Source organism: Chlorella variabilis, assembly GCF_000147415.1.
Source record: "Chlorella variabilis unplaced genomic scaffold CHLNCscaffold_21, whole genome shotgun sequence".
Lineage (NCBI taxonomy): Eukaryota > Viridiplantae > Chlorophyta > Trebouxiophyceae > Chlorellales > Chlorellaceae > Chlorella > Chlorella variabilis.
The window spans coordinates 83,318-109,664 of NW_005435067.1; the positions used below are offsets into that span (position 1 = coordinate 83,318).

The 26,347-nt window shown below is 68.8% G+C and overlaps 5 protein-coding genes across 5 annotated transcripts in view; 4 read left to right on the plus strand and 1 right to left on the minus strand.

Annotated features, from left to right (window-relative positions):
* Nucleotides 1-3,055, plus strand: part of CHLNCDRAFT_138537 (hypothetical protein) — a gene marked incomplete at both ends in the record, with an annotated part of 4,560 nt that extends 1,505 nt beyond the window's left edge. Inside the window, 8 exons of the mRNA XM_005844596.1 lie at nucleotides 333-358; nucleotides 582-658; nucleotides 955-1,037; nucleotides 1,303-1,382; nucleotides 1,635-1,714; nucleotides 2,048-2,149; nucleotides 2,564-2,702; nucleotides 2,931-3,055. Of these exons, the coding sequence (XP_005844658.1) occupies nucleotides 333-358; nucleotides 582-658; nucleotides 955-1,037; nucleotides 1,303-1,382; nucleotides 1,635-1,714; nucleotides 2,048-2,149; nucleotides 2,564-2,702; nucleotides 2,931-3,055 (712 nt within the window). The remainder of the gene's footprint in view (nucleotides 1-332; nucleotides 359-581; nucleotides 659-954; nucleotides 1,038-1,302; nucleotides 1,383-1,634; nucleotides 1,715-2,047; nucleotides 2,150-2,563; nucleotides 2,703-2,930) is intronic.
* A 618-nt stretch (nucleotides 3,056-3,673) lies between these two features.
* Nucleotides 3,674-4,762, plus strand: CHLNCDRAFT_138538 (hypothetical protein; the record flags this gene model as incomplete). The annotated part of the gene is made up of 4 exons (XM_005844597.1): nucleotides 3,674-3,773; nucleotides 3,955-4,258; nucleotides 4,550-4,631; nucleotides 4,718-4,762. The coding sequence occupies 4 exons, from the start codon at nucleotides 3,674-3,676 to the stop codon at nucleotides 4,760-4,762; spliced, it is 531 nt and encodes a 176-aa protein (XP_005844659.1).
* A 3,609-nt stretch (nucleotides 4,763-8,371) lies between these two features.
* On the plus strand, nucleotides 8,372-12,459 carry CHLNCDRAFT_138540 (hypothetical protein; the record flags this gene model as incomplete). The annotated part of the gene is made up of 13 exons (XM_005844598.1): nucleotides 8,372-8,439; nucleotides 8,724-8,753; nucleotides 9,066-9,133; nucleotides 9,392-9,493; nucleotides 9,813-9,949; nucleotides 10,317-10,377; nucleotides 10,519-10,598; nucleotides 10,785-10,952; nucleotides 11,168-11,295; nucleotides 11,508-11,574; nucleotides 11,783-11,843; nucleotides 12,079-12,168; nucleotides 12,389-12,459. 13 exons carry the CDS (start codon nucleotides 8,372-8,374, stop codon nucleotides 12,457-12,459), a joined length of 1,131 nt encoding a protein of 376 aa, XP_005844660.1.
* Nucleotides 12,460-15,689: 3,230 nt separating this feature from the next.
* Nucleotides 15,690-20,104, minus strand: CHLNCDRAFT_32420 (malate dehydrogenase, cytoplasmic). Its single transcript, XM_005844687.1, has 12 exons — nucleotides 19,988-20,104; nucleotides 19,618-19,721; nucleotides 19,222-19,356; nucleotides 18,873-18,968; nucleotides 18,563-18,635; nucleotides 18,333-18,382; nucleotides 17,939-18,013; nucleotides 17,676-17,723; nucleotides 17,411-17,485; nucleotides 17,025-17,103; nucleotides 16,627-16,739; nucleotides 15,690-15,985 (listed from the first exon to the last, which is right to left on the minus strand). Exons 1-12 carry the CDS (start codon nucleotides 20,028-20,030, stop codon nucleotides 15,881-15,883), a joined length of 996 nt encoding a protein of 331 aa, XP_005844749.1. The 5' UTR covers nucleotides 20,031-20,104; the 3' UTR covers nucleotides 15,690-15,880.
* Nucleotides 20,105-20,363: 259 nt separating this feature from the next.
* CHLNCDRAFT_138543 (hypothetical protein) lies at nucleotides 20,364-23,821 on the plus strand (the record flags this gene model as incomplete). The annotated part of the gene is made up of 12 exons (XM_005844599.1): nucleotides 20,364-20,486; nucleotides 20,628-20,706; nucleotides 20,798-20,907; nucleotides 21,054-21,130; nucleotides 21,270-21,333; nucleotides 21,585-22,210; nucleotides 22,352-22,425; nucleotides 22,566-22,679; nucleotides 22,799-22,887; nucleotides 23,076-23,199; nucleotides 23,340-23,477; nucleotides 23,664-23,821. 12 exons carry the CDS (start codon nucleotides 20,364-20,366, stop codon nucleotides 23,819-23,821), a joined length of 1,776 nt encoding a protein of 591 aa, XP_005844661.1.
* Nucleotides 23,822-26,347: the final 2,526 nt, after the last annotated feature.

A 26,347-nucleotide genomic window follows, 5' to 3' on the forward strand; every position in this document is an offset into this window, starting at 1 on the left:
CACAGTCGCTGCAGGCAGGCCATGATGTGGTGGCACTGGGCCGGGCTGGCGTGGGTGTGCGGCTGGGCTGGGCTGGGCTGGGCTGGGCATGGGGCTTGATGTGGAGAGCAGGCCGGCAGCCAGCCAAGGCTCTCGGCAGGCGGGCAGGCGGGCTGAGGGCGGGCCGAGCCCCGGCGGGCGGGCGGGCGGGGGGTGCTTGATTCCGCGGCGTGCCGCAGCCTGCTGCAGCGGCTGCACTGGCGTTGCCCGGCACACGGCAGGGGCGTTGCCCAGCATGCCGTGCCCACCCTCCCAACACTCACGTGCCCTGCCTCCCTGCCCGCCGCCTGCAGGTGCCTTGGTACGCGGTCCTCGGTGAGTTGGGCTGCGCCCTTGTGCGGGCCCGCCTGCCGCCCCCCTGCCCGCCTGCCTCCGTGCTTGATCTCGCTGCCCCACCCGCTTGAGTACCAACCAGACACACCACACACCAGAGCCATGTGCACCACACACACCTGAGCCACTCAACACCCCCCACCTCCCACACCTCCTGGCCTCCTCCCGGTCCCGCCCCACCCCGCCCTTTCTTCCCTCCCTCCCTGCAGGCAACCACGACTATTGCGACTCCGCGCCCAACTGCTCCCGCGGCATGCCCAGGTGCAAGTACTCGCCTCTGCACCAGGTGCGTGGGTGGGTGGGTGGGTAGGTGGGTGTGGGTGGGTTGGGTGTGGGGGTGGGGGGGTGGGCCCGCACGCCGCCCCGGGCCCGCCCCACAGCCAGCAGGCCTGCCAAACCCGGCTTCCTGGCTGGCCGGCGCGCTGGCTGGCCGGCTCGCGGCCGGCTTCTGGGCATCACGGGAGGGGGACAGGCGGCTCCTTTCGAATGACGGCGGTGTGTGGAGCGCGTCCCTGCGCAAGCCACACACACCACACGTGACGCTCGCCACCCCCACCCCACCCCCACCCTGCCCCGCTGCAGATGAACCTGGCGCTGGCCAGCCGCGAGAGCAGCCGGCGGTGGCACCTTAAGCGCACCTACACAGAGTCCTTTGCCGACGGGAAGTGAGTGCCCGGCCCCCGCAAGCTGGCGCCTGCCGCTGCGCCCCATTCAGCGCTCAGCAAGCCTCGCCGCCAGGCAGCGACCACCTGCGTCGCTCCCATGCCCTGCCCTCCCACGCTGCCTGCCCTCCCGCGCTCCCCACGCCACCACCTGCTGCCTACCCTCCCACTCAACCACCTGTGCCATCCCCACGCCCCCACACCACCACCAGTGCCCCTCCACGCCCCCACACCACCACCCGTCTCCCTGCCCTCCCGCTTCCCGCAGGGTCCAGCTGTTCTTCGTTGATACCTCACCCTTCATCCTGCGGTACTACGACAAGAGCAACAGCTGGAGCCGGTGCACGGGTGCGCGCGGCGGCGGGTGGGAAGGAGACCCCCCGGCCGGGGCGCCTCTGGCCTCTGGCGGCCGGGAGCGGCAGCAGCGGCGTGCCTGCTCTGCAGCCGCGCTGCAGCTGGAGCTGCTCCTCCCTGCCTGCTCCCTGCTGCCGTAGCGGTGTGTGTCTCTGTGGTACTACCGCCGGCGGCACTGTTTCCTCCGCTGGGGGCTTTTGCTGCGGCGACGACGACGTTGTGGTGTGGTGTGGTGTGCCTGTGCAGGCGGCCTGTGGACGCAGTCGTGGGAGGAGCAGCTGCTGCTGCTGGAGCAAGAGCTGGCGGCATCCATGGCAGACTGGAAGGTGGGGCGGGGACCGGGGAGGGGCCAGGCTGGCAGGGCTTTCGCAGGGAAGGGAGGAACAGCAGGGGCTGCCCGCCTGGCTGCCGCCCTCCTGCCTGCCAGCTGGCCGGCCGGCCGGCGGCGGCTGCAGCAGACCCCCAGCCCAGCCGAGGCGCCGAGGCCGCGCCGGGAGGCGCCCTGTTCCTTCCAGTTCCACGCCTTCCCCTGGCCCTATGCTTCCGCTGCCCCCTCCTTCCTCCCCATTCTTACCCTGCCCCCTCCCACCCGGCCCATCCTTTCCCTGGCCCCTTCCACCCGCCCCACCCTTTCCATGCCCCCTCCCGCCCTGCCGCAGCTGGCTGTGGGGCACCACCCCACGTATTCCAACGGCCACCACGGCAACAACAGCGAGGTCATCGCACACCTGCAGCCGCTGTTTACGAAGTACGGGGTGCAGGTGCGGGGTGGGGGGTACGAGGGTCACAGTATGCCCTGTAAGGCGGGGCGGGCAGGTGCAGAGGGGCAGGGCGGCAAGGGTGGTGGGGCTGGGCGCGCCGAGGGGGCGCGGCGGGCAGCCACCCGGCAGCCGTTTCCTCTCGTCGCCGGGTTCAGGGTGCGGTGTGCGGCTGGGGGGCCTCTCGGGAGTGCCTCGTGCCCCCGCTGGCACCCTTCCCGCTGACCGCCGCACGCCCGCAACGCCGCCGCCCCAGGCCTAGCCTACATGCGCGGGCAATGTATGCGTGTGCGGCGGTGGTGGTGGTGGTGTGTGCGTGGGCGTGTGTGTGTTTCTGTGTGGGACTGCGGGTATCTTCCCTAGAAGTTGCCACATCACGCCCCCGCCTCCTGCCCATTTGAACGATGCGTGCCGCAGGCCTACCTGTGCGGGCACGACCACAACCTGGAGCACCTGGCCGTCCAAGGCTACAACGTCATCGTGTCGGGCGGCGGCAGCGAGTCGGGGCGCGAGAAGGTCGGCTCCGCCTTTTCCCACTACTACTACCCCTACTCGGGTGGGTGGGAGGAGGGGGTTGTGGGTGTGGGTGGGTGGGGGTGGGGAGTGGGGGTGGGGTGGGGTGGGTGGGGGGGCCGCCTCGCCCCCCCGCCCCCCCCCCGCCCCCACTGCAGGCTGTGTGTATGTGTGTGTCGCTGCTGGTGGCCCCAGCTCTGGGAGATGGTGGTAACTTTTTTCTTCTGTTTTGACCCTTTTGTCTGTTGTTTTTCTTTTGCTTTGACTGCAGGCTTTGTGTCGCTGCTGGTGGACCCTGAGGAGATGGTGGTGAAGTTTTACACGCTGGAGGATGATGACCTGCCTGCGCACACCACCCTCATCACGCGGGCCGGCGACTCGATGCGGCGGCCGTGACCCGCTCACACACCGCCATGACCGCGGCACACACACACACACGCACGCACACACGCACACACGCACACACGCGTCGCCCTCCGGCGTTTGTGGGGCCCCACAGAGTGCTGGGGGTGTGTGCCACGGCAGGCATGCCGTGAGGCGATGCGGGGGCGGCTGCGCGGTGTGCGGAAGCCTGCGCTGGAGTGGCATCCGCCGCGGCGGTTGCTGGCCCTGCAGTTTCTGTAAATTAATTTGTCCTGCTATTGCAATTTAATGGCGCACCCAATCCCTAACTATGTAAAATGCAATTGGCTGCCACCGCCCGCCCGGGCGGCGGTGCCGCGCTGCTGCGGCGCGGCCAGAGCAATGGACTGGGAAGAGCAGGTAGGAGAACAAGAGTAATGGGTTTGTGGATGCCCACTCTGCTGCTGGATGTACGCATTGAGAGTATGAGAGGCGTGAGTGGCGAGCGGCCGCTTCAAGCGCGGCGTCTGTTCAAGCGCGGCGTCGCCGCCTGGAAAGGATTTGGAAAATACCATCAAATGCAAACGTGCGGTCAGCGTCTGGGCATCGGATTTCGATGCTCGGTGCCCTCACCGTGGGTCGCTGAGGTCTCCCCGTGCTCAGGGCCCCGCCATGGGCTCGGAGCTGTCGCTGTTGCCAGCAGTGGCACAGTCGCAGCGGCGGAAGCCTGGCTGGCTCATTTGGCTGGCGGTGGTGGTGGTGGTGACGCTAGGTGCGGGGCGGAGAGGGGATGGGGGCGCCGAGCTGGGACACACAGCGGCACAGCGCATGTGATGGCACCGCTCCCGCCGCCGCTGCCGACGGTGCTCCCCTCGCCCCTCCTCTGTGTGTTCACCTCTGTGTACAAGCAGTGCAGCTGCCGTGCTGACCACCCTCTCCCTTGCTGCCTGCAGCCACGGCGCTGCGGCAGCGCATAGAGTGGGAAGCGGGAGGCGGCCTGCCGCGGCGCCCAGACCTGGGGCTCGACTCCGCCGCTCTGCACGCCCGCCTGACCCTGCCCTGGCGGGAAGCGCTGACTGAGAAGGAGCGGCGGCGTGGGATCACATACTACGGCAGCGGCGACCGGCTGCAGGCGCTGGGGCGGCGCCTGCTGCAGGGGCGCCCTGTCAGCATCCACCTCATCGGCGGCTCCATCACGTTTGCTGGAAAGTATGCGGCACAGGTGATGCAGTGGCTCAACGCCAGCTTCCCGCACAGGTGAGGGTCAGGGGGCGTGCAGGCGGGTGGGTGGTGGGTGGGTGCTGGCGGCAGAGGGGAGAGGGTGGCTGCTGCGGCGGCGGCAGGCATGCCCATCGGCTCACGCTAACGGCAGCTCCAGGGGGCATGGCAGGGGCACGCTTCTCGTCTGCAGAGCGGTGCTGTGCTTGCTGTGACAAGCTGGCCGGTGCTTTAAGTGGCCGAACTTCAACGCTGCCCCCAGGCATCCCTTTGCCGCTTCCGCCACTCCTCAAGGCAGGCTTGCCGCCTGCCCACCTCTCCTCCCTGCAGCGGCCACACCCTCACCAACCACGCCTTCCCCGCCAGCACCAGCAGCTACATGGCGCCCTGCTTCGAGTGCATGGTGCCAGATGTGGGCCGCTGCTGCCTGCCGCCGCTGCTGCTGACGTGGCTGCTCTGCTGCTGCCTGCTGCTTCTGCTGGCGGCCGCTGTTCGCAGGCCTCAGGCAGCTTTGGCCGGCTGGGATGTGCAAGGGCTGCTTAGGGTGGGCGCCCCCACTGCTGTTTACTCATCGTTGCTGCTGTTTACTCATCATCAGTTATGCCTGGTGCCCTGCAGGATGCTGACCTGGGTGAGGCGCCGCTGCCCAGGGCTGACCCCCTCCCACCACTGCGCTGCTGCTGGCGGCATCTCCTGCAGAGCTGCAGCATGTACTGCTCGGAACCGCATGCGCTGCCCAGCCTCCCTCCTGCCGCCTGCTCGCCCTTCCCGCCCCACACCACGCCGCATGCGTGTGCACACGCAGAGTCACCCCCCCAGCCACACCTGCACACACAGCACGCGGGCGCCCTGCCTGCTCACACACATGCGCCTTTGGCCTGCAGTGGTTGTGGAGCTGACGCTGAACGATCGTGTGATGCACGGCTTTGACAACACCGAGCGGCGCGCGTACGAGCAGCTCATCCGAAAGGCGCTGCGCCTGCCGGGGCCGCCCGCGCTGCTGCTGCTGCACAGGTGCGGGCTGGGGGCCTTGGAGGGGGCGTTCCCCATGCCCCATGCCGCGCCTCCTCCCCTTCCCTGGGTCCCGGTCACCATGATCAGCCGGCTGTGCCCGCGCATCGCTGTGCAGCAGTGCGCCTTGGCCCCAAGGGGAGCTGTTCTGCTGAGCCAGCGCTTCCCAGCCTCCTTTGCTGCCGCCCCCATGTGCTGCCGCCTGCCTGCTGCCGCCGCAGCTATGCGTGGTGGCTGTCGTTTGGGGATGGGCAGACGGAGGGCCTGTTCTACTCTATAACCGAGAACCAGCTGACCACCTTCTCCGCGGTGAGCCTGCTGCCCTGTTATATTACTGCTGGTGGCGCCAGCAGTGCAGGAGCGGCGTGCAGTGGGTGGGCGCATGTGTTGGTGAACGGGCAGAGCGGAGCAGGTGGAGGGAGGGGGGATCTCAGCACGGCAGCGCATGGGCTGCGGTTGCCCTCCCTTGCCCCCATCCCTGGCTCTCTCTCCCGCATGCCTTGGGCACCCCCAGCACTGTTTAGGTCACATGTACCGCGTGGTACTGCCTGTACATCCTGCAGTACTATGATGTACCGGCGCTGTCGGTGCGGGCCGCCACCTGGCGCCTGATGCATGCCGGCATCCGCGGCTTTAATGTGAGCCCCCGACCTACCTACCCCCTGCTTCCCGCAGGCCAGCGGCCCGGTTCTGCATTCCTGCGGCCGCTGCCGCTGCTGCCAGCCCCTGGGCCTGCCTGCAGCGCTGCGCCATTACCTGTCCCGCCTGCTGCTGCTCCTGCTCCTGCTCCTGGGGCCCCAGCCATGGTCCCTGTGCCTGCCCCCCGCGCCTTTTGGCTGACCCATCTGCTGCCGCTGCGACGGCTGGCGCCACCCTGCTGCAGACAAGCCGGGTGGTGCTGCCGGGGCACATTGCGCCCGCCACCGGGCAGGGGGTGCCTACGGCGGGGCCCAAGGCGAAGGGTGCCTACTACTACTTGGACGTGTGAGTGGGTGGGTGGGTGGTGGTGGTGGTGGTGGTGGTAGTGGTGGTGGTGGTGGCAAGGTGTGCGCCACTTGCCCCATACCTGCCCTGCAAATGGCTCAATGCCCGCTGGGTTGGGCCACCCAAGCCTTTCCCGGGCTCCCATTCATTGCTATGCCTGCCCTACCCCTCCTCCACCCTGGCCATTCGTATGAGATTATCATCATGCACACACTCCCACCCCGCCGCACCTACCCTGCGCACACATTACCATGCAGCATCCACCCCTTCAAGGTTGGGTTCACGGTGCTGGCGGAGCTGCTGGTGGCGGCGGTGGCGCGGGGCGTGGAGGAGGCGGCAAGCGGGCGGGCGATGGGCGGGCGGGACGACTCCCGCCTCCAGGGCCTGCCCCCGCCCATGATTCCTCACAGCTCCGAGGAGCACACCACATACTGCGCCATGCAGGTGAGAGCCGCCGGGTGCTGCATGCGCATGGGTGTTCACACGCGCATTGGTGCTGCCGCCAAGGCGGCCAGCATGCGTGTGTGGGGCGCAGTGAGCAGAGCGTATGGCGCCAAGACCGTCCCCTTCCCCTCTCTAGCTTGTCCTGCCTGCCGGCACCCCACCCCCCCGCCAGCCTGCCCGGCCCTGCCCTCCCGCCATTCCCCTCTGCAGGAGGCCTTCAAGAGGGTGGTGGCGGCGCACAGCAGCGGGTTTGCGTACCGGCCAGAGCGCCCGGACGGCAGCAGCTTTGTCGACCAGAAGTGGGGCTGGTCTGCTACCAAGCCAGGTGGGGGTGGGGTGCTGGGTGCGGCGCCACGCTGTGCCCGCTGCGGCCGCCGTGCACCCCGCCTGCTCCCTGCATGCACTGCATGAGCGGGGCCTGCATGGTGCTGACGCCGCCTTCCCCTGGGAGCGCACCCGTGCGCCGCCTTCCCTGGGAAAGAGGCCGGCCGCAGCAGCTGCTGCTGCTGCCACCCGTGCAAGCATGCGGGGGCGTGGTGCTGCGCCCTCCCATGCAGGCGAGTGGGCAGAGCTTGAAATTGACACCCGAGCATCCAGCAGCGGCGGCCTGGCCGCCCGCAAGAGCAGCAGAGGCGGCGAGACGGCGGCGGCAGCGGCCAGCAGCGATAGCGGCGACGGAGCGAAAGGCGGCGGCGGCGCCGCCGGCGAACGAGCGGACGGCGGCAGTGGGCGTGGCCAGCAAGCAGGCGGCGCCGATGGCGGCAGCGGCAGCGGCGATGGCGGCAGCAGCGGTGGCAGCAACGGCATCAGGGGCAGCAGCGACCTGGCCCGCGTGTACCTGGTCCACCTGCGCAGCTACGAGGGCATGGGCCAGGCGCGGGTGGAGTGCATGGCGGGGTGCAGCTGCGAGGCTGGTCAGATGGACAACACCTGGGACATCCGCACCTCCATCTTTGAGGCGCACCGCTTTGAGGTGGGGCGGCGGCGGGCTCGGCGGCGGCGGCGGTGGGAGCGGATGGGCCGAGCGTTGGGAGGCAGCAGGGAGGTGGTGTGTGCAGGTTCACCTGCCTGCCTGCCTGCCTTCCTTCCCCATTAGGAGAGGCAGCTGATGAGAAAACGTGTGTGCCGCCGCCTCCCCGCCGGCAGGTGACGCAACACCGGCGGTGCCGCGTTCGCGTGACCGTCCTGGAGCCCGCCGGCAACGCCACGGATGCATCCTCTAAGCAGCAGAAGGTGGTCCTGTCGGCGGCGCTGGTGGCGCACCCGGACGCCACGCCCCTGCCGCAATAGCACGCCCCACTCTGGCTGACGCATTTATGACCTTTACACACTGCTGCACTCCCTAAGCACTCTCCGTACCTGTCCGTACCTGATCAATGTATGAGGCGGCCTTGCTGCAAACACTGTACAGACGGATGAGCAGTCGATGTCAGGATTCGAAAGGGGCGGTTGCACGCAGGGCCGCCGGTGGCACAGAGGCGCTGCCGCCCACAGAAGCAGCGCTCGTGCTGGGAACACTCGGAGTGGAGATTCCTGTCCACCTCCTCATGTACTGAGCACAGGCCTTTGCCGCCGCCTCCCCACTGCGACGGCTGGCTCCGCCGCCACCTCACCCCACCGCCAAGTCAAGCGCATGCTTCCGATCAGCCTGCGGCTGTTTCTGATCAAGTGCTCGGTACCAGCGCCCCATCACCCGCCACCAAGAGAAGCAGTATGAGTGAGTTTGTGTTTGCGAACGTGAAGGGCGAGACTCTCGTCAAGGCGCCCGGGAGCATCAATGGGTGAGCGGGATGGAGCGGGCCAGGGTCCGGGTGGGCCGATCGAGGGGCGATCGCGACGCGCTGCGAACTGTCGGCGGAACTGTCGGTGGGGGCAGCAGCGCTGCAGCGGCACCAAGTGGCACCCGCGATCGGCCGATCGCGACAATCGCGGCGGGAGCGGCAGCTGTGCAGGGTGTGGCCGGGCGGTGGAGGGGGATGGCGGCGGTGGGTTGGCGGCGGCCGCTGAACCGCCCGCTGGTCGCAAAGCAGGCGCCATGATGCGCTGCTCTGTTGGTTTGCTGCAGGGAGAGCTTTGCCATCAAGAACCTGGAAGAGTGCAGGCAGGCAGCGGCTGCGCTGCACTGCCGACTGCCGCAGCGCCAGGCCCGCGCTGCTCGTGCCGCCGCCGCCCCGTTGTCTGGCGTGCGCGCCCCTAGCCGCTCCCGTTGCTGCCTCGTCTCCATCCGCCCCCGGCCTGCGCCGTAGCGCCCCCGCGCCATCACTGCTTACCCATCGCCCACGCACCGCTTCCTTCCTTGCCTCCCTATCTGCACACACACCTGGTCTCCTCCTCCATGCACTCCACCACCACCAATGCAATTCGCAACGCCTCCCCTGCTTTCCACCCCACCCCGCTTGTCCTGCAGCGTCTTCCTGCTGGACCACTCGAGCGAGGTGGAGGTGACCAACTGCACCAACTGCCAGATCTTCGTGGGTGAGGCAGGGGGCGGGGTGGGGCCGGCGGGCGGGACGGCGCAAGGGCGGTTGTGTGTGGGTGGGTGTGTGGTGACGGTGGTGGCGGCAGAGCATGTGGGCTTGGCTGTGTGGTGGTGAGCCGGGCAGAGGCAGGGCACGCGGAGGACAGCCACCCAGCGGGGTGCCGCACGCGCTGGGGTGCCACCTTCCACACCTCACACTCCCATCACCCTGGTTCATCCACACACATCTGGTTTATCCCCTGCTACCCCTGCAGGCCCCGTGGACGGCCCCGCCATCTTCCAGGGCTGCACCAACTGCCAGGTGGCGGTGGCCTGCAACCACTTCAAGGCAGACGCCTGCTCCAACTGCGAGTTTGGTGAGCCTTGGGTGAAGGGTTGGAGGGCTGCCAGCATCTGGGCTGGTTGCGGGAGCCAGGTGGAGCAAGCAGGGCTAGCATGAGTGCATCGAGCGGCGTGGCTGGGGCGTGCAGGCTGGGTGGGGCGGCGCTGCAGCAGCAGGTTGGCTGGCTGGCGTGCAGCAGCCGTCAGCCACCGCCGTCGCACCATAATCACACTATACACAGCGAGCAAGTCAGATTCCACCAAATGCTGGCCCACACCGACAGCAGCGCCACCACCGCCAGCAACAGCACCCCTCTCCCGCACCCCACCCCACCCACGCATGACCCCCGCCAGGCCTCTACTCCTCCACCCAGCCCGCCATCGCCGCCTGCACCGGCATCCGCATCGCTTGCTGGGCGGGCGCCTACCCGCAGCTGACCCGCCACTTTGGCGACGCAAGCCTGGACCCCGCAGCCAACCAGTGGAGCAAGGTGAGAGCAGCGTGTGTGTCTGTCTGTCTGTCTGTCTGTCTGTCTGTCTGTCTGTCTGTCTGTGTATGGTGTGTGTGTGTATGGTGCGAGAGAGTTTGTGTGTGCATGTGTACAAATGTGTGCACGTACAAATGTGTGTGTGTGTGTGTGTGTGTGTGGTGGGGGCAGGGCAGAGAACAAGGGAGCAACAAGGGGAGGAGGGCACGGGCAGGGCATACGCCGAGCAGGGTGGCCAGGTGCTGCTGCTACTGCAACCGCTTCTGCTGCTGGGGGCACGGGGAAGCAAGATATAATATGTTGCTTCCAGAGCAAGTGCTTGCACGGATCAGTACCTGATGCATTAACAGTACCGCCGCATGTGCCGCAGGTGTACGATGGCAGTGCCGAGGAGGGCGCCGCGCCCAACTTTGAGCTGGTGATTGAGCCGAGTGAGCAGGGGGCGCCTGGGAGCTGGCTGGCTTGCCACTTGCTAGCGTGCTGCTGTGTGCATGCACACACACACTCACACACACGCACACGCACACACACACGCACGCACACACGCCCCTGCCTGGCCCTCTGCCGTGCAGCGCCCTACTGGGAGGTGCCGCTGGACAACTTTGGGCCTCCTGAGAACCCGGTGCCCGGCCCAGACGGCAGCATGTATCAGGTGGGGGGGAGGAGGGAGGAGGAGGGAGGGAGGGAGGGAGGGTGGTGCCCAGCAGAAGAGCGGCGGGAGAGAGCAGCGCACCGTGGGTGGCACTCTCACATCGTGCTCCCTGCCCGCGCACCCGCCACCTGCCCCGCCCCCACCCCCGCCACCCTTCCCTCCCTCCTCGTCGATTCCGTGCCGCAGCCCGCCGCAGCGGCGCCCGCTCCCGTGCTCGCCGCCGACGGGGCTGGGCTCGAGGCTGGCGGCGCGCTGGGCGAGGCGGCGGCGCCAGGCGAGAACGGCGCATTCGAGGGCGCTACGCCGCCAGCTGGCGCCGCCATCCCCGACGACTTTTTCGGCGCGGGAGACGGGGTGCGGAAGGGGCTGCTGCCGGCTGGCTGCTGCCGCCTGCTGCCATGCATGCCCCCTGGTTTCCCGGCAGCTACCGTGTGACCTGGCCTCCGGGAAGACACTGATGGCGAGCGCATGCTTGCATTCTTGCATGCGCCGACCCATCACCTCCTGAGCCCACCCCCCACCCCCCACCCCCACACACACCTGCACACCTGCCCCTCCCCTCTGCGCAGCACGTGCCCAGCGAGCAGGCCGAGACGGTGGCGAGCGGCTTGCTGGAGCCTGCGGCGGCGGGGGGGGACCATCCTGCGGTGGCCGCCGCCAAGCAGCGCCTGCAGCAGCGTATGAAGGACCAGGCGGCGTGAGCGGCCTGCTGTGCCGCGCTGTATGCTGTGCCGCGCTGTGTTCTGTGCTGCATGGTGCAGGGGCGGGTCGCGTGGCGGTCGCCTGCCGGCCGCTGAGTGCAGCGTGTGCTCCCAGGCGATGCTGCACACTGGTGGTGCAGAGGCGGCAGGGGGTGGGGCGAGGCTCAGGGCGCGCCCGCCATCCCTCTGGCTGCCCGCGGGTGTGCAGGAAAGAAGCCGAGCAGAAGCAGGGCATCCAGGCGACGGCCGCCAAGTACCTGGAGCAGTTTTATAAGGTACGGTGGTACCGCAAGTGGTACTGCAGGTGGCACCGCAGGTGGCACTGCAGGGTGCCGCTCAGCAGCCGCTGCGGCGGCTTGCATGCGGCGTGCCGCATGGCCTGCCTGCCTGGAGCAGCCAGCCCCAAGCCGTCCAGCGCGCACCACAGCCTCAGCCTGCTGCCACTGCTTCCCTCCACGCCTGCGCCCATGCCTGCCCCCGCAGAAGCGGGACAGCAGCAAGGAGGAGCGCATCCGGCTGGGGCGGGAGGCGCTGGAGGGCAAGGGTGGGTTGGCTGGGCTGGGCATGAGGCAGGTGGTGGTGGCAGTGGCGATGGGCATTTTCCACACGGAGAATGTTGGGGGGGAGGGTGGCAGAGCTCTGGGAATGCTGAGGGGCGCCGCCAGCTTGCCCCGCTGCCACCGCCCCGCACGCATGCCGCACCGCACACGCGCCGTCCCTGCCGCTGCGGCCACTTGCCCGCCTGCCCCCGGGCTGCCGTCCCCGCCGCCGCCCTGCAGGCAACGGCGAGCTGGGCCCCAACGGCGCCACCGAGCCCGAGCGCATCCTGTCAATGATAGACTTCAACCTGACCCGCCCCCACGGCGCGGGTGAGAAGAAAACATTTTGTATTTTATAAAGCTCATGAAAGCTCACGAGCTTGCGGGGCCGTTGATTGTTGATGGTTTGATGAAATTTCTGCTCCACTGCATGGGTTAGCGCGGCCGGCTGGGTGTGCTGCATCGTGCGGCTGGTCAGAGCCCTGCCCTGGCCCACACCCAGCCTTGCCGTACTCATCATGCCGCCCCGCCCTGCCTGCCTGCTCCGCAGACCTGTCTCGATTCAAGAGCGTGCTGTTCACGTGCAAAGCCAAGGGCACGCTGCCGGCGGCGGCGGTCTGAGAGCGCTGCTGGCAGGCCGGCAGGCGGCGCTGCATGCCCGGGGAGCGGCGCTTGAGCGGGGCTACAGCCAGCAGGGTACACGCCAGACGGCCCTGCGATCCTTGCCCCAATGCGCCCCCTTCAAACCGCCTGCAGCGGGCCGCGCTGGTGTTGAGATTTGAGAGCCAGCCCGTCGTCCCACACACACAACCACAACCATGCCGAGAGAGTGCCTCCCCACCACACCACCAACACACACGCGCGACACACTCCAGTTGCTCCATGCACCCACGCTTTTGGCTGCCACGTGCTTTTGGCTGTTCTTCTCCTCCTCCTTCCCCGCAAGCAATTGGTACCAAGTGTAACAGTTGAGCGAAAGCCAGCGGCAGGGTCAGTGGATGCGGTCAGTCAGAAGCAGGGAAAGGGAGCCAGCAGAGGGAGCGGGAAAGGCACGGACAGCGAAGCCCGGGAGCCTGGCTGCCTTGCCGGGGGCGGCGAGCGCCGCGCGCCCCGGCAGGCGCACGCGGGCCGCGGGCATGGCGGCGGCGGCAGGCTGTCATGGGTTCGGGTCGAACCGCCACTGCGGGTTGAACCGCCCCGACATGCCGCTGCCGTCTGCAAACCGCAGGATGGGGTACAGCTCCGTTGTGAGCTTCTGGCCCCTGGCCAGCAGTCCCGCCCGCAGCTTGGACGTCAAGAAGGCTGCAACCACAGGCGGGGCCGGGGGGGAAGGGGGGTGGGCGGCAGCGGGATGGGGTTGGCAGAACGCCGGCATGCAGAGCCTGGGATGCACGGCGCGGCGCGTGCAGCCTGATCAGGCAGGTAGGGTGCAGGCAGGGTGCCGGCAGGGCAGGGTGGCGGGCTGCCGGGCCGCGCACACCGCATGCATCAGCGTGCGGGGCTCGGCGGCGGCGGCGGGACTGCGGGGGCCGCCCCACTCACTGTTGCTGTAGCCGCCCGTGGTCCTGGCTAGTACCGTGTTGAGCGGTAGCGCCAGCGTCACCACATAGTTGGTGGTACCGTTGCGGTACGCCAGGCCCAGCCTGGTGGCGCTGCCCAGGTTGTCTGCAACGCGACGCGGTGGGGGGAAGGAAGGGACGCGAGCCAGTCGGCATACCAGGGCGCGGGGTGACCCGAAGGGGGGAGCTCCGCAGTCCACGGCAGGCCACGACGCCGCGCCCACGGCTGTCCTGCCCAGTGCACGCCGCCGCCGGGGTAGGCACATCGGGCGGTCCACGGTCGCTGCCCTAAACCCTGAACCCCAGCGGGCGCAGCAGCGGCAGCCGGCAGCGGCGGCCGCCCACCGGTGATCCAGGTTTTGTAGGTGTTGGTTCCGTTTGCCAGCCTGGTGATGCTCATACGGAAGCGGTCGTCGACGGTCGCAAAGGAAGGCCACCTCAGCTCGAACTGGGGCGTCACCCCAAAGATGAAGGGCCTGCCGCCGGCCACAAAGCCCCGGTAAATGCTGGTCGTCGAGGCGAGCAGCTCGTAGCCCTTGCTGACGCCCTCGGGGAAGCGGCCGGCCAGGGCGCCCCGAGCGGTGAACAAGACAAACACCCTGCGGCCGGGGTGGGGGTGGGCGGGGGGGGTGGCAGGGGTGGGCGGGGGGGCCCTCAGCGCGCACGGCGCTCAACGTTGGGCGCACGGCCAGCCACAAGGGTCGCGGCAGCCGGACACACGAACACGCGGGGACGGCGGCGGCGAGCGCCGGCGCCTGCTCACAGCTTGTAGGTTTCGTTGAACAGCGGGGTAACCGCGGGGAAGCCCTCCTCTGCGATGACGTCGCCGATCTCTTTGTACGAGATGGCTGCAGGGGAGGCGCACGGCAGCGGCAGGCCTCGGGCCGATGAGGCAGGCGGGCTGGTGGCAGGACGAGGCGGGCTGGCAGCAGCCTGAGGCCGCACGAGGCGCCGCCACGCGTGCAGAGGTGGTGGGCGGGGCCGGTCGGCCCTGCCGGGGGCAGCGTAGCTCGCGGCGCGCGGCGCGCGACGCAGCAGGCAAAGCAGGCGCGGCAGGCGCAGCAGGCAAATCAGGCAACTCACGCAGGATGTCGTCCCCGGTGAAGGATGTGAGGAGGGTGAGGAGCTGGATGAAGCGGGTGGGAGACTTGTAGTACAGGTTGAGCGAGGTGGGGCCCAAGCCCAGCGCCGCTGCAGGCACAACGGCGGGACATGGCGGATGCAGGTATAAGCAGGCTTTGGCGTAGCGGCTGCGGCGGCACGCGTGTCGGCCCGGCCCGGCCCGGCGCGGCGCGCCACGGGCGCGGCTCGGCCCCGGGGCAGCTGGGCTGGGCTGGCTGGCTGGCTGGGCCCTCACCCTTGTCCAGCACAACTTCCGCCAGAAACTTTTCGTTGCCGTTGTATGTGAAAATGACATGGGCGACGCCCTTGGCGGCCTGCATTCCAAGAAAAAAAACCATGAGGCCCAAGCACGGCGGGCCCAGGCCGAGAAAAAGGAAGGCACCAGGTGCACGCGGCAACCGGTGTGCAGCCACGGCGCTGGGGCGCCGCGGCTGTGGGCCGGGCGCGGCCGGTGCGCGCAGGCGGGCGGGGTGGCTGGCCCGGCCGATCTTCTGGTGCTGCCCGTGCCCCCGCCTCCCCATCCGTGCCAGCCCCTGCCTGCGCTGCTCACCGCGGTAACCCCGATGCTGTTGGGCGCTTTCGCGCCTGTCAGCTCCGCCACCCAGGCTGTGTTGAACTTCGGAAATGTGAGAGCATTCTGCAGGCGGGGCAGGCGGCAGGGAGGTCAGGGCTGCAGCTGGGGCCGGCAGGGTGAGGCGGGCTGGCGCAAGGCTGGCGGTGGTGGCGCCACCGGCACCGCTGCCTCTAGTTCCCCCCTGGCAGCAGTGCGCCCACGTTGGACGGCGGTGCTGCTCCCCCGACCACGATCCAGCACTCACCGTCCCGCTCAGGGCGGCCAGGCACACGAGGAGGGCCGCGGCCCGAGCCATGGGGTGCCCGAGCATGTGGAGGTGTTTGGTGGTCAAGGGCTACAACCCTGCTCGCAAAATGGTATGCATAAATCGAGGCTTGCAAAAGTGCGCAAACCATGGCGCTGGGGCTTGAAGTTCTGCCAGCTCACGGGACAGCCCGCGTGCCCACCTCACCAGAGCCTGCATGAGAGGTAGCGCGCGCTGCCCTTTACAAAGTGAGGCATCACGGCGGCTGCAGGCAGTGGTGCTTGCCTGCGGGCAGGCGCCCCCCCCGTACTAGTAGCCTTGCGCCGCCCGCTGCCACTTTACGCCTGACGCCAAGTGTTCCAGTGTTACACTGCTGCACTACACGGCTTCGCTCGTCAAAACTGGGACCTCCAGGCCTGTGTGGCACATTGTCCCCGAACACAGGCAGGGCAGGGGCCTTGCGAGGCGGCCACGCGCCGCCCCCGCCGCTGCCCGCTCCCGCAGCCACAAGGGAGGGCTGGCTGCCCGCGGGTGCCGCCGCGCTCAGGCGGCCTCCCCCAGACACTCCATGGCCAGAGCCTTCTCCTCCACCAGCTCATCCCCTGTGGCCTTCATCTTGGCGGCAGAGGGTTCGTCGATCGACAGGCCCTGCGCCACAGGTGTTCGCCGCCGGGGCACGAGGGCCAGCAGTATGGTGCGTGAGCATGGTGTGCAGGGGCCAGCAGTATGGTGCGTGAGCATGGTGTGCAGGGGCCAGCAGTATGGTGCGTGAGCATGGTGTGCAGGGGCCAGCAGTATGGTGCGTGAGCATGGTGTGCAGGGGCCAACAGTATGGCGCGTGAGCATGGTGTGCAGGGGCCAACAGTATGGCGCGTGAGCATGGTGTGCAGGGGCCAGCAGTATGGCGCGTGAGCATGGTGTGCAGGGGCCAACAGTATGGCGCGTGAGCATGGTGTGCAGGGGCCAGCAGTATGGCGCGTGAGCATGGTGTGCAGGGGCCAACAGTATGGCGCGTGAGCATGGTGTGCAGGGGCCAGCAGTATGGCGCGTGAGCATGGTGTGCAGGGGGTGTGCGAGGAGAGGCCAGGAGGGGCTCCCTGCCGCCAGTGCGGCCCCTCCATTCCGCCCGAGCCACAGAGCTGCTGCAGGAGCGGGTTTGGGGCCGGCGCGGCGCGGCGCGGCTTCCCGCCGCGGCGGTGCCCTCATGCCGCCGCAGCAGGCGGCTACGGGCCTGCCACCACCCCCAGCACACACACACACAAACACACACACATAGCCACGCTGCGCACCTGCACGATGGACCAGGTGCCCGCCTTGCAGGTGACGGGGAAGGAGTAGACGACGCCCTTGGGGGCGCCGTAGCTTCCGTCGGAGTAGACGCCCATGGACACCCAGGTGCCCTCTGCGGGGCGGGGGGCAGGAGAAAGGGGCAGGGCAGGCAGGGGTGAGGGGGTGGGAGGTGCCCATGCGCGGGTGGTGGGGCCAGGGCAAGGGGCAGGTGAGACAGAGCAGGGGCAGGGGTGAGGAGGTGGGAGGTGTCGACGCGTGGGTGGTGGGGCGAGGGAGACGGGGCGAGGGCAGCTGAAAAAAACGGCGAGCCATCCACCGTGTGAGGGTGAGGAGCGGGAAGGCAGCGAGGCAGGCTGGGCAGGGAGGGAGGGCCGCCAGCACACACACCCACACACACCTGGCGTGCCCAGCACCCAGTCGCGGATGTGGTCGCAGGCGGAGGAGGCGGCGGACAGGGCCGAGCTCAGGCCGCGGGCCTGCAGCGCAAGCACAGGTGGGCAGGGGGCACGCGGCGTGGGGGCATGGGGTGTGCGCGGGAGTGGGGGAGGAGACCATCAGGCCGGTGCAGCGTTCAGCCCGCACTCCCGCGGGCTACCGGCTGTCGCATGCCGTGCCGATGCCAGCGCCAAGGCGGGCCGTGCCGCCCCAGAGACCCTCCTAAGCCTGACAAGCCCTCGTAGGCCTGCCAAACCACAGGCACAACAAAACCACAACCCAGCTCTGGCTGGCAGCTACAACGCTAAACTGAAACGGCAGCTACATAAGTGCAATAATTGAACCCACCTTGATGATGGCCGCACCCCGCTGCTGCACCGTGGAGATGAAGTCTCCGTCCAGGTAGGCGTCGTCGCCGATGACCTGGCGCCAGGCGGGCGGGGGTGGAAAGAAAGGAAAATGAAAGAGAGCGGGTGGGCAACACGTCACACGTGCCAAGGCAACCAACACCGCGGTGCGGGGCAAGCAGCGAGCAGGGGCAGGGGTGGCCGCGGCTGGGGGAGATCCCTGGGCGCCAGCAGGCGGCCGCTGCCATGGCGCAAGGGCGGCTCACCTCGCGGGCGGGCTTGCCGTCGATGGTGGCATGGTTCACGTCGGGGTACTGCAGCGGGACGGCAGTACCGCAGCTTTAAGCTGCTGGTTAAGGCAGCGAGGGCCACCCCCTGCCGGCTTCAAAGCCCGAGGCACCGCCGCACAATGCAGCCGCCGCCAAAGCAGCCGTCAAGCCGGCCACCACCCCAGCCGCCCCTGAGTGCCGCTCCCCAGGATGCTATGCTATGTGTGCCTCTGCACCAAGGCCCCGCCCATGCCCCTCACCTGCGTGGAGGAGTGGTTGCCCCAGATGATTACGTTCTTGACCTTGCCCACGTGCACCCCGCTGCGCTCGCTGAGCTGCAGGGGCGGCAGGCAGGTTGGCAGGATGGGGCAGGGTGGGGGAGGGGAAGCAGCAGGATTGGGCAGGGACAATGACAGAGGGGAGGCAGCAGGATGCGGCAGGGACCGTGAGGGAGGGGAGGCAGCAGGATGGAGCAAGGAGGAGGGGCAGGGGCCACGTGGGGTGCAGGTGTAGCGTAGCCTGCCACGGCCCGGCCTGCCACGGCGCCTCCCATTGGGTGCGGCCGGCAGGGCGTGCGCCGGGTGCAGGTGCGGCACCGGGCGGCGCCTCTTGGGCGCCGAGTGCTGCTCTGCCCAGCCCGCTGCTCAGCCGCACCTGGCCCAGGGCGCGGTTGTGGTCCAGGCGGGTGAGGCAGGTGATGTTCTCTGCAGGGAGCGCAGGCAGGGAGGCAGAGGAGGGCAGGTGGGCCGGGTTGGGGCAGGGCACGGTCAGCTGTGAGGGCAGCTGCTGCTGGCCATTCCCCATCCATGAGCCCTGCCTCGCCCCAACCCCGCTGCCACCTGCACCGAACTGTCGCCACCTGCACCCCGCTGCTGCCCACCCACCGGCGGGGATGGAGGGCGCGTGCTCCTTGAGGATGAGGGAGTTGGTGTTGGCGGGGTTGGCCACAACCAGCACCTGCAGGGGGGCAGCACGCAGGCGGGCACGGCTGGGCAGGGAGCGTGCAGCGGGTTTTGTGGCGCAGCGGGTTTGCGCGCGCCGCTGCAGCTGCTGCAGCCCAGAACCCGACCCAGCCCACGCCGCGGGGATCAAGAGGGAGGGAGCGGGTCGCAGCCAGGTAGCGCGGGCGTTTGTGGCGCTGCAGCGCTGTGCGGCACAACCTGTTTGTCCTCCGTTCCCCTGCCGCCCACACACCTTGCACCCGGGCGCCGCGTTCTTCTCCAGAGCGCTGGCCTGTGCCTTATAGATGGCCACATTCTTGCTCATCACGTCCTTGCGCTCCATGCCCGCCTACGGGCGAGCGGCGGGCGAGGGTCGGAGGGAGGAAGGAGGAGAGGCGGAAGGAGGGCGCGGGTCGGAGGCACGCAGGCTGGCAGGGAGGGTGGTGCAGCCGGCAGGGCGCTGCACACCAGCGGCTATTCCCCCACCACGCACACACACACACACACACACACACACACGGCACATCACATCACATCACAGCACAGCACAGCCAAGGCCAGCCCAGCCCAAGCGAGGGGAGGTCGCGGCCGGCGGGCCCCACCTTGCGAGGGAAGCCCCCCACCATGACCGCCACGTCCACGCCCTTGCACGCCTCCTCCGCGTCCGTGCTGGCCACCACACCCATGAGCAGCGGGTAGGCGGCGTCCACCAGCTCCATGCGCACGCCCTCCAGCGCCTGCAGGGGGGGTGGAGCATGGCATGCGAGGGTGTCTGTGGGTGTGTGGGTGTGGGTGTGTGGTGGTGGTGGGCCTCCTGGGAGGGGCGAGGAGGCGGAGGAGCGGCGGAGGTGCTGTGCTCAACGCATTGGCGCGCTCTGCTGCGAGGGTTGCAGGCTGTTTGTCCACTTTATCGAGCCAGGGCAAGGCACCAAGGACGACCCAGCAAGCGTGTCCCCTGTCATCCGCTGCCCCACTGCCTCAGGGCTGCGCGCACGTGCCTGCTTGGCGGGCTCGATGTCCAGCATGTGCAGGATGACGGGCTGGTCGGGGCCCAGCATAGCCCCCCGGGCAATCATGGGGCAGATGGCATAGCCGATCTGGCCTGCAGGCGTGCACGGGAGGGCGGGCGGGGATAAGGTGGGTGGCTGGAACCGCCGTCACAGCGGCGGGCTGCCTGAGGCGGCGGGGCACTATCACCGCCTGCGGCGAACTGCAGGCGGGGCCTGCGCCGACACCGGGGCTCCATCGCGGGGCCCGGGGGCGGGGAGTCGGGCCTGGCGGCGCAGATCACCCGGAAGAGTCATGCAGCCCCTCTGACCCTAGCTCATTCCTTTTCCCTGCCCGTCATGCGGCGCTGCCATGCCTCGCCTGCGGCGCCGGTGACCAGAATGCGCTTTGGCTCGGGCGCCATGGCTGACTGGTAGGTGGCGGTGGGCGATCGGCGAGCGTGGGGGGCTGGGGGCCTGGCCAGGGATGCGATCAAAGTCACAGAGGGCCGATGGGGGAAAGAGGACCCTGTTTCATGCCAGCTATGCCAGCTCATCCGAAGGGTGTCTTCTCAACTCGTCCCCTGAGCGCAGGGCTCATTTCCTGACACCCTGCAGCGTGTAGGCTGTCAATCCTGCATGCATGTAGCTCCCTTCCGGCTCCCAATCAACCGCACCGCTCTTTGCTAGGGCTGTCTGGTCCCGGCCGCCTGGTTGCCAACCCCAATTGGGCCTCTGCTAGGCCTCCTCAAAGAATGATGGGAGGCTCCCGCCGCCCCTGGCACCGCGCCCAGGCCGCCGCCCGCTCCGCCTGGCAGCAGCTGACCCTGGCCGAGGCCAGCGGCGCCATGGGCGACCTCGGCACCCTGCTGCCGCTCCTGGTGAGGCGGGGCTCAAGCCTGGCGCTGACGGCGCCAGGCACCAGGTTCCATCGCAGTGGGCGGTGGCAGGGTGCCAGCGGTGCCTGCCCTCCTCGGAAAAACACCGCACCTGCACCCCGCCTCCTCCCCTCCTCCCCACAGGTGGGGCTGGTCAAGGATGCTGGCCTCGACCTAGGCACCACCCTCATCTTCACAGGCCAGCCACTGCCGCTTGCAAACAGTAACTGCACCCCTCTCGCCCGCCGCGCGCCCTCTTCCAACCTCCATGCCTCGCTGCGACCGGCTGCGCCGCCGCCCCGCCTGCCCTGCAGGTCTGTACAATGTTGCCACGGGCATCGCCTTTGGCATCCCCATGCCCGTGCAGCCCATGAAGACGATAGCGGCTGTGGCCCTGAGCCAGTCCCCGCTGACCGTGCCGCAGGTGAGCCTGCCTCCTGCGCCGCGGCTGGCCTGTTCTTCCCCACGCTCCGTGCCCTGCTGCTGCCTTCCTGCCGGCCTCCCGCTTGCCGCTCCCCTGCATGAGGAATTCCTGCGACTGCCAGCCTGCCTGCCTGCCCCACCCCGCAGATCATGGCTGCCGGCATCTTTGTCAGCGGCTGCGTGCTGGTGCTGGGCGCCACCCGCATGTTTGGCCTGGTCAACAGGTGAGCCCGGGCTGGGCGCAGCGAGTTCACTGATGCTGCAGCGAGATCAATAGAGCGACTAGATTGAGTCACATCAGCCAGTCTCTGCTTCTTTGCTGGCATTGTACTGAGTGTGAATTGCAGCGACCGTGCCCTGCAGGCTCATCCCCAGGGCTGTGATCCACGGCATGCAGCTGGGCCTGGGGCTGGAGCTGGCCAAGAAGGTGGGCGTGGTGGTCGGGGCTGCATGGTGGCTTGGGGGTTTGCTCCAATGCTGTGCTCCCATCCTGTGCTTCATGTTGACTGGGCCTGGTGGGCGGGGCCGGGTGGTGCGTTGGGGTCTTGCTCCAATGCTGTGCTCCCATCCTGTGCTGCCATGCTGTGTTGTACTGGGCTGGGCTGGCCTGGCTGGGCCTGGCCTGGCTGCTGCTTGCAAGCCACACACACCTGGCTGCCATCCTCCCTGGTTGTGCAGGGCTGGCAGCTGGTGTGGTATGCCAATGGCAAGGCCCCGCCTGCGCGGCAGTGGTGGGGGCCTGAAGGCCTTTTCCTGGGCCTCTCTGCCCTCATCTTCACTCTGCTCACCATCTATCCACGGGAGCAGCAGGTGCAGCCGCAGGCGCAGCAGGTGCAGGAGGGGAGCGGCGAGGAGCAGGCAGCATCTGGTGGGGACCACACAGCATGTGTGGAGCAGCACGTAAGGGATGGGTGCCTGCCCTTGGCAGCCAGGCCTGGCGGGCAGGCAGCAGAAGCTGGTGATGCCGGAGGCAGCAGCGGCTACGGCGATGCCGTTCTGCGGTGTGATGACAGCGCTGAGCTGGCAGGCAAGGCCGGCTTCGATCTGCACGGCACCTGGGCTGGGGACGGCAGCGGAGGGAGGGACGAGGCTGGAGACGCCGGGCTCTGCCACGCGATGCTTGCCTTGCAGCGTCGGTTGGAGAGCGTGGGCAGCCGTGTGGAGCATGGGCTGGGCGACAGCGCCGGCGCAGGCGCCGGCGGCATCGCCTGCGGCACCGGGCGGCGCGGCGGCGCCTCCCGCGTGCCTGCAGCCCTGCTGCTGGTGGTCCTGGGCATCCTGCTCACCCTAGCCTACCACCCAGAGTGAGCAGCAGCCTGTGTGTACACCCTGGCGATCGCTTTTGGCGCTGCCGGCGCCAGCACTGGCCTAGCGCTGCAGCGGCTAGCTTGCCGGGGCGCCCATCAGTGGCGCGATTGTTAAAGGCCTGGCCAGCGCATGTGCAGGGTGGTGGGGGTGCTGCGCCTGGGGCCCAGCTCCGTGCAAGCCCTGGTGCCCTCGGGAGAGGACTGGAAGATTGGTGGGTGACCCCGCCAGACCTGCCTGCACCCTGCTTGCACCACGTCCCCAGCACTGTCCCTTGCCGTCTCCGCTCGCCTTCACCGCTACCCATCCATCCAGTCCCCGCCTCCACCCCTAGCCCCGCCTCCCCGCCCGCAGGCATCCTGCAGGCGGGCCTGCCCCAGCTGGCGCTGACGGGGCTGAACAGCGTGGTGGGCGTGTGCCAGCTGGCGGGGCAGCTCTTCCCGGACCGCCCCGCCTCGCCAGACAGAGGTGCTGCCTCCTTTCCTCCTGTGAAGCCCCAGACCTGAGACCACCTCCGTCCCCATCCACTGCCCCGCGTGCATGCTGATAGAGCTCCTCCCGCCTGCCCTCCCTGTCCCGGCCTGCAGTGGCCTTCAGCGTGGGGGCCATGAACCTGGTGGGGTGCTGGTTTGGCGCCATGCCCTGCTGCCACGGCGCGGGCGGCCTGGCTGCGCAGGTGGGCGCAGCGCGGCGCTGCGGTGGCGCGGCGCTGCGGCAGGCGGCAGCCGGGCTGGGCTGCAGCCATGCTGCCTGCGGCTGTGGCTGTTGGCAGGCGTGCCTGCTTGCGTGGCAGAACACCGGTGCTGCTGCCTCTGCTCAAGTTTCCGCCGCCGCCCATGCCGGTGCTCCCTCAGCGGCGTGCAGGCCCGGTTTGGCGCCACCACCGGCGCCGCCCCCGCCTTCCTGGGCCTGTGCAAGCTGGTCCTGGGCCTGCTGTTTGGCAGCTCGCTGCTTGCCCTGCTGCAAGCCTTCCCCTCGCCGCTGCTGGGTGAGCGCCGGGCCTGCCCGGCGGCGAGTGCGGCGCGGCAAGTGACTGCTCGTGCGGGCACGCGTTCCCTGCTCCTGCCCTCCCTGCCCTCCCAGGCCTCTGCCCATGCTCACCGCCTGCCCCTGCCACCACCCCTGCAGGCGCCATGCTGACTTTTGCGGGCCTGGAGCTGGCTGCCTGCGCGTGGGGGCAGCGCGGCGAGCGCGGCGCCGCCGTGCTGCTGCTCACCGCCGCCGTCACCCTTGCCGCCACCAATGTGGGGGTGGGCGTGCTGGCAGGTGTGTGTGTGGCAGTGGTTCGGCTCCTGTGAGGGGGCTTGCATCCTCATGTTGCTGCTGCGCCTGTCAAGAGGGACTGGCTTGCTCTGTTCTCATCAATTGTGTTTGGCGGTCAGCATGCTGTGTGCAAAGCTGCCACAGGCCCCTGCACGCCGCCCTCCCTTGCTGCCTCGTGATTCTGTGCAGGCCTGGCAGCCGCCTACCTGCTTCTGGCAAGCGACAGCTGCTGGAGCGAGGAGGGCGGGCCTGGCGGGCGGCCGCGGGCGGCGGCAGCCTCGTGTAGCGGCAGCCCTGCGGCGCTGAGCAGGCGCGAGGCACGCCTGGCAACAGGAACATTCTACTAAATCCAGGCCTTGCAGCAGCTCCCCAAACCCCTCCCTCCCCTCAGCATAGCACTGTACTACTTGCCTCTTGTCCCCACCCGGCGTGACAGCCCGCCGCTTAGTTGTCCCCGTCCTGGCGCGAGGCAGGCGTTTGCACAGCCGCCGGCAGCTGCCCTGCCGATCTGGTGGGCGCACTCGCCGCTAAACGTAGCCGAGCCTGCATCCTTCGTTCTGCTCTTCCCAGGAACCTGGTTGTAGCTGCTCCACCGCACAGCCTGGCTCCTTGCACTGGGGCACTGGGCACTGGGCGGCCAAAGGTGGGATGGGTTAGCGCTCACCGCCCCGACGGCAGGCGGCAGCGCACATTGCGGTGTCATTTGGGTTGGGTGGATGCCGCACCGGGTGCTCCTCGCTTGTGAATTCTGCGCTGCCCGCCACCCTACATCAAAGGGCAGACGGCTTGCTAGGACGCCAGGGGTGGCATTCCCAACATGTACAGGAAGGATGGGCTCATAGAGTTGTGTGCAGCGACCCACAAGCCCGGTTACTTTCCTGAGCGTCGTGGACGGCTTGGTTCTCATTTATTAAGCAGCTTCTCCTTTCCCACCAACGCAGCATGGCTCAGCACGAATATAGATGCTCGATTTCTGACTCGAATGGCTCCGCCCGCCACACTCTAGCTGTCATAACGTGCCAGAGGCTTGATCAGCACAGCCCGTAGCTGCTCTGGGCTCACAGCTTCAGCTTGGTGTACCACGTACACGGTCACGTCGTCAAGCAGCTGGACGGCGGCCTGGAACTCCCCTGTCAGAAGGGTCAGAGGCCCCGTGGGGGGCAGCAGGCAAACCCCATGGCGCGGCAGCGCCATCTGGAGCTGTGGCAGGTCCTAGCAGCTCTTGCATGTCTGGCAGTGGCGCTAGCCTGCGCCGGTGTCACCTTTGGCACGGGCAGGACGACCATTGAAGGGTACACCACCGGCGACGGTAAGCAGGCTGCGTCTCCCCTAATACCCCCTTCAACGCAGGGTAACCCTTGCAGGTGCTCCCGCCCTTGCTTGCAGGCATTTACCACCCTGATCAGAACAATGAGCTGCCGGTGAGGAGGCTGCAGCGGCAGCAGCAGCAGTTTGGCAAGCAGTGGGGCGGCGGCGGCAGCAGCGGCGCCGGCGGCGGTGGAATGCGCTGCCTCCGCTCTGTGGTGGAGGGTGCTGCTGGGTGCCAGGGCTGGCCAGAGGCAGCCCCCTCGCCCCCAACACCGTCCATGCCTGCCGCATTCGGCGACATGAGCGCCGCCCCCATCTCGCCTTTTTTTCCCCCGCCGCATTGTCGCCGTCCCCATCCTCCCACATCCCCCCCGTCACTGCCGCAACAAGCCGCCGCTCCTCCCCTCCTGCCCCCTCCCCCGCTCCTGCCCTCCCCCAACCGCTCCTTGCACCCCCGCTGCACCCCCTGCCGCAGATCTTTGGCACCTGTACCATCTCCGGCGCCGGCGCCTCCACAGACCCAGACCATTGGCGGGTGGAGCTCATCAAGTGCGGCACAGACCCGTGCGGCATCAACGGCAACCTGCCCCCCGGCTTCCAGGACTACGCAGCCTGCGGTACCATCCCGCCCAACTGCGGCATGAGCCCCGACAGTGAGTCCAGCCCGCACGCGGCGCCGGGGAGCCGTGGCGGCCTGTTGGCACCCGCTCTCAGCCCCGCCGCCCCGCCGCGTCGCCACGCGCGGCGCGCGCTTGGCCTGGGTGCACATCCCGGCAATGCCGCGGGCCCCATGCATCCCCCTCTCCCCTCCCCCGAACCTGCCCTGCCTCTGCAGACGGTTTTGTGGCATACGACGGCATCCGTTATGTCTCAAATTACTCCTACACCATACCCGATGCCTGGGAGAACGCCCCCACTTTCTACTTCTGGCGCTGCTTCTACCTGTGCGACGCCACAGACCCCTCCTCGGCCGAGCTGCGGGCGGAGGCCAGCTTCACGGTGGTGAGCCTCCCTGCCGGTACCGCCCCCTGTACCATCCTGCCGGGACCATGCACCCAGCGGGGGCGCCCGGTGGCGGCAGCGGTGTGGACTTCGGCCTCTAGAGTTGGATCTGTTGCTGCCTGTGTGAGCCTCCGCTTGCACGTGGTGCCATGGTGCCATGCAGGGAGACCCGCTGCCGCGGCCGCCGCCACCCAGCCCGCCCAGGCCGCCGCCGCCGTCGCCGCCGCCGCGGCCGCCGGGCCGCCCTCGCCGCGCCCGCCCAAGCCCTCGCCGCCGCCCAAGCCGCCACCGCCGTCCCCGAAGCCGCCCAGGCCGCCACCGCCGTCCCCCAAACCACCCAGACCGCCGCCGCCTAGCCCGCGGCCGCCTCCAAGCCCCCGCCCGCCACCAAGTCCCCACCCTCCTCCGCGGCCCAGCCCGCCGCCCCGGCCGCCACCTTCTCCCCGCCCACCGCCTCCCAGCCCGCAGCCGCCGCCATCGCCGTCGCCGCCACCGCCCGGACCCCCAGACCCGCCCTCGCCACCTCCACCCAGCCCGCCACCGCCCTCTCCGCCGCCGCCAAG

Excerpts from the sequence above, each read along its gene's own strand:
- CHLNCDRAFT_32420 (XM_005844687.1), bottom strand. The coding sequence starts at position 20,030 with ATGGCGCCCGAGCCAAAGCGCATTCTGGTCACCGGCGCCGCAG. Across the intron at positions 18,383-18,562 it reads CGCGCCCTCCATCCCCGCCG|AGAACATCACCTGCCTCACC; the intron begins GTGGGTGGGCAG and ends CGCTCCCTGCAG. Across the intron at positions 15,986-16,626 it reads GCACCTGGTCCATCGTGCAG|GGCCTGTCGATCGACGAACC; the intron begins GTGCGCAGCGTG and ends CCTGTGGCGCAG.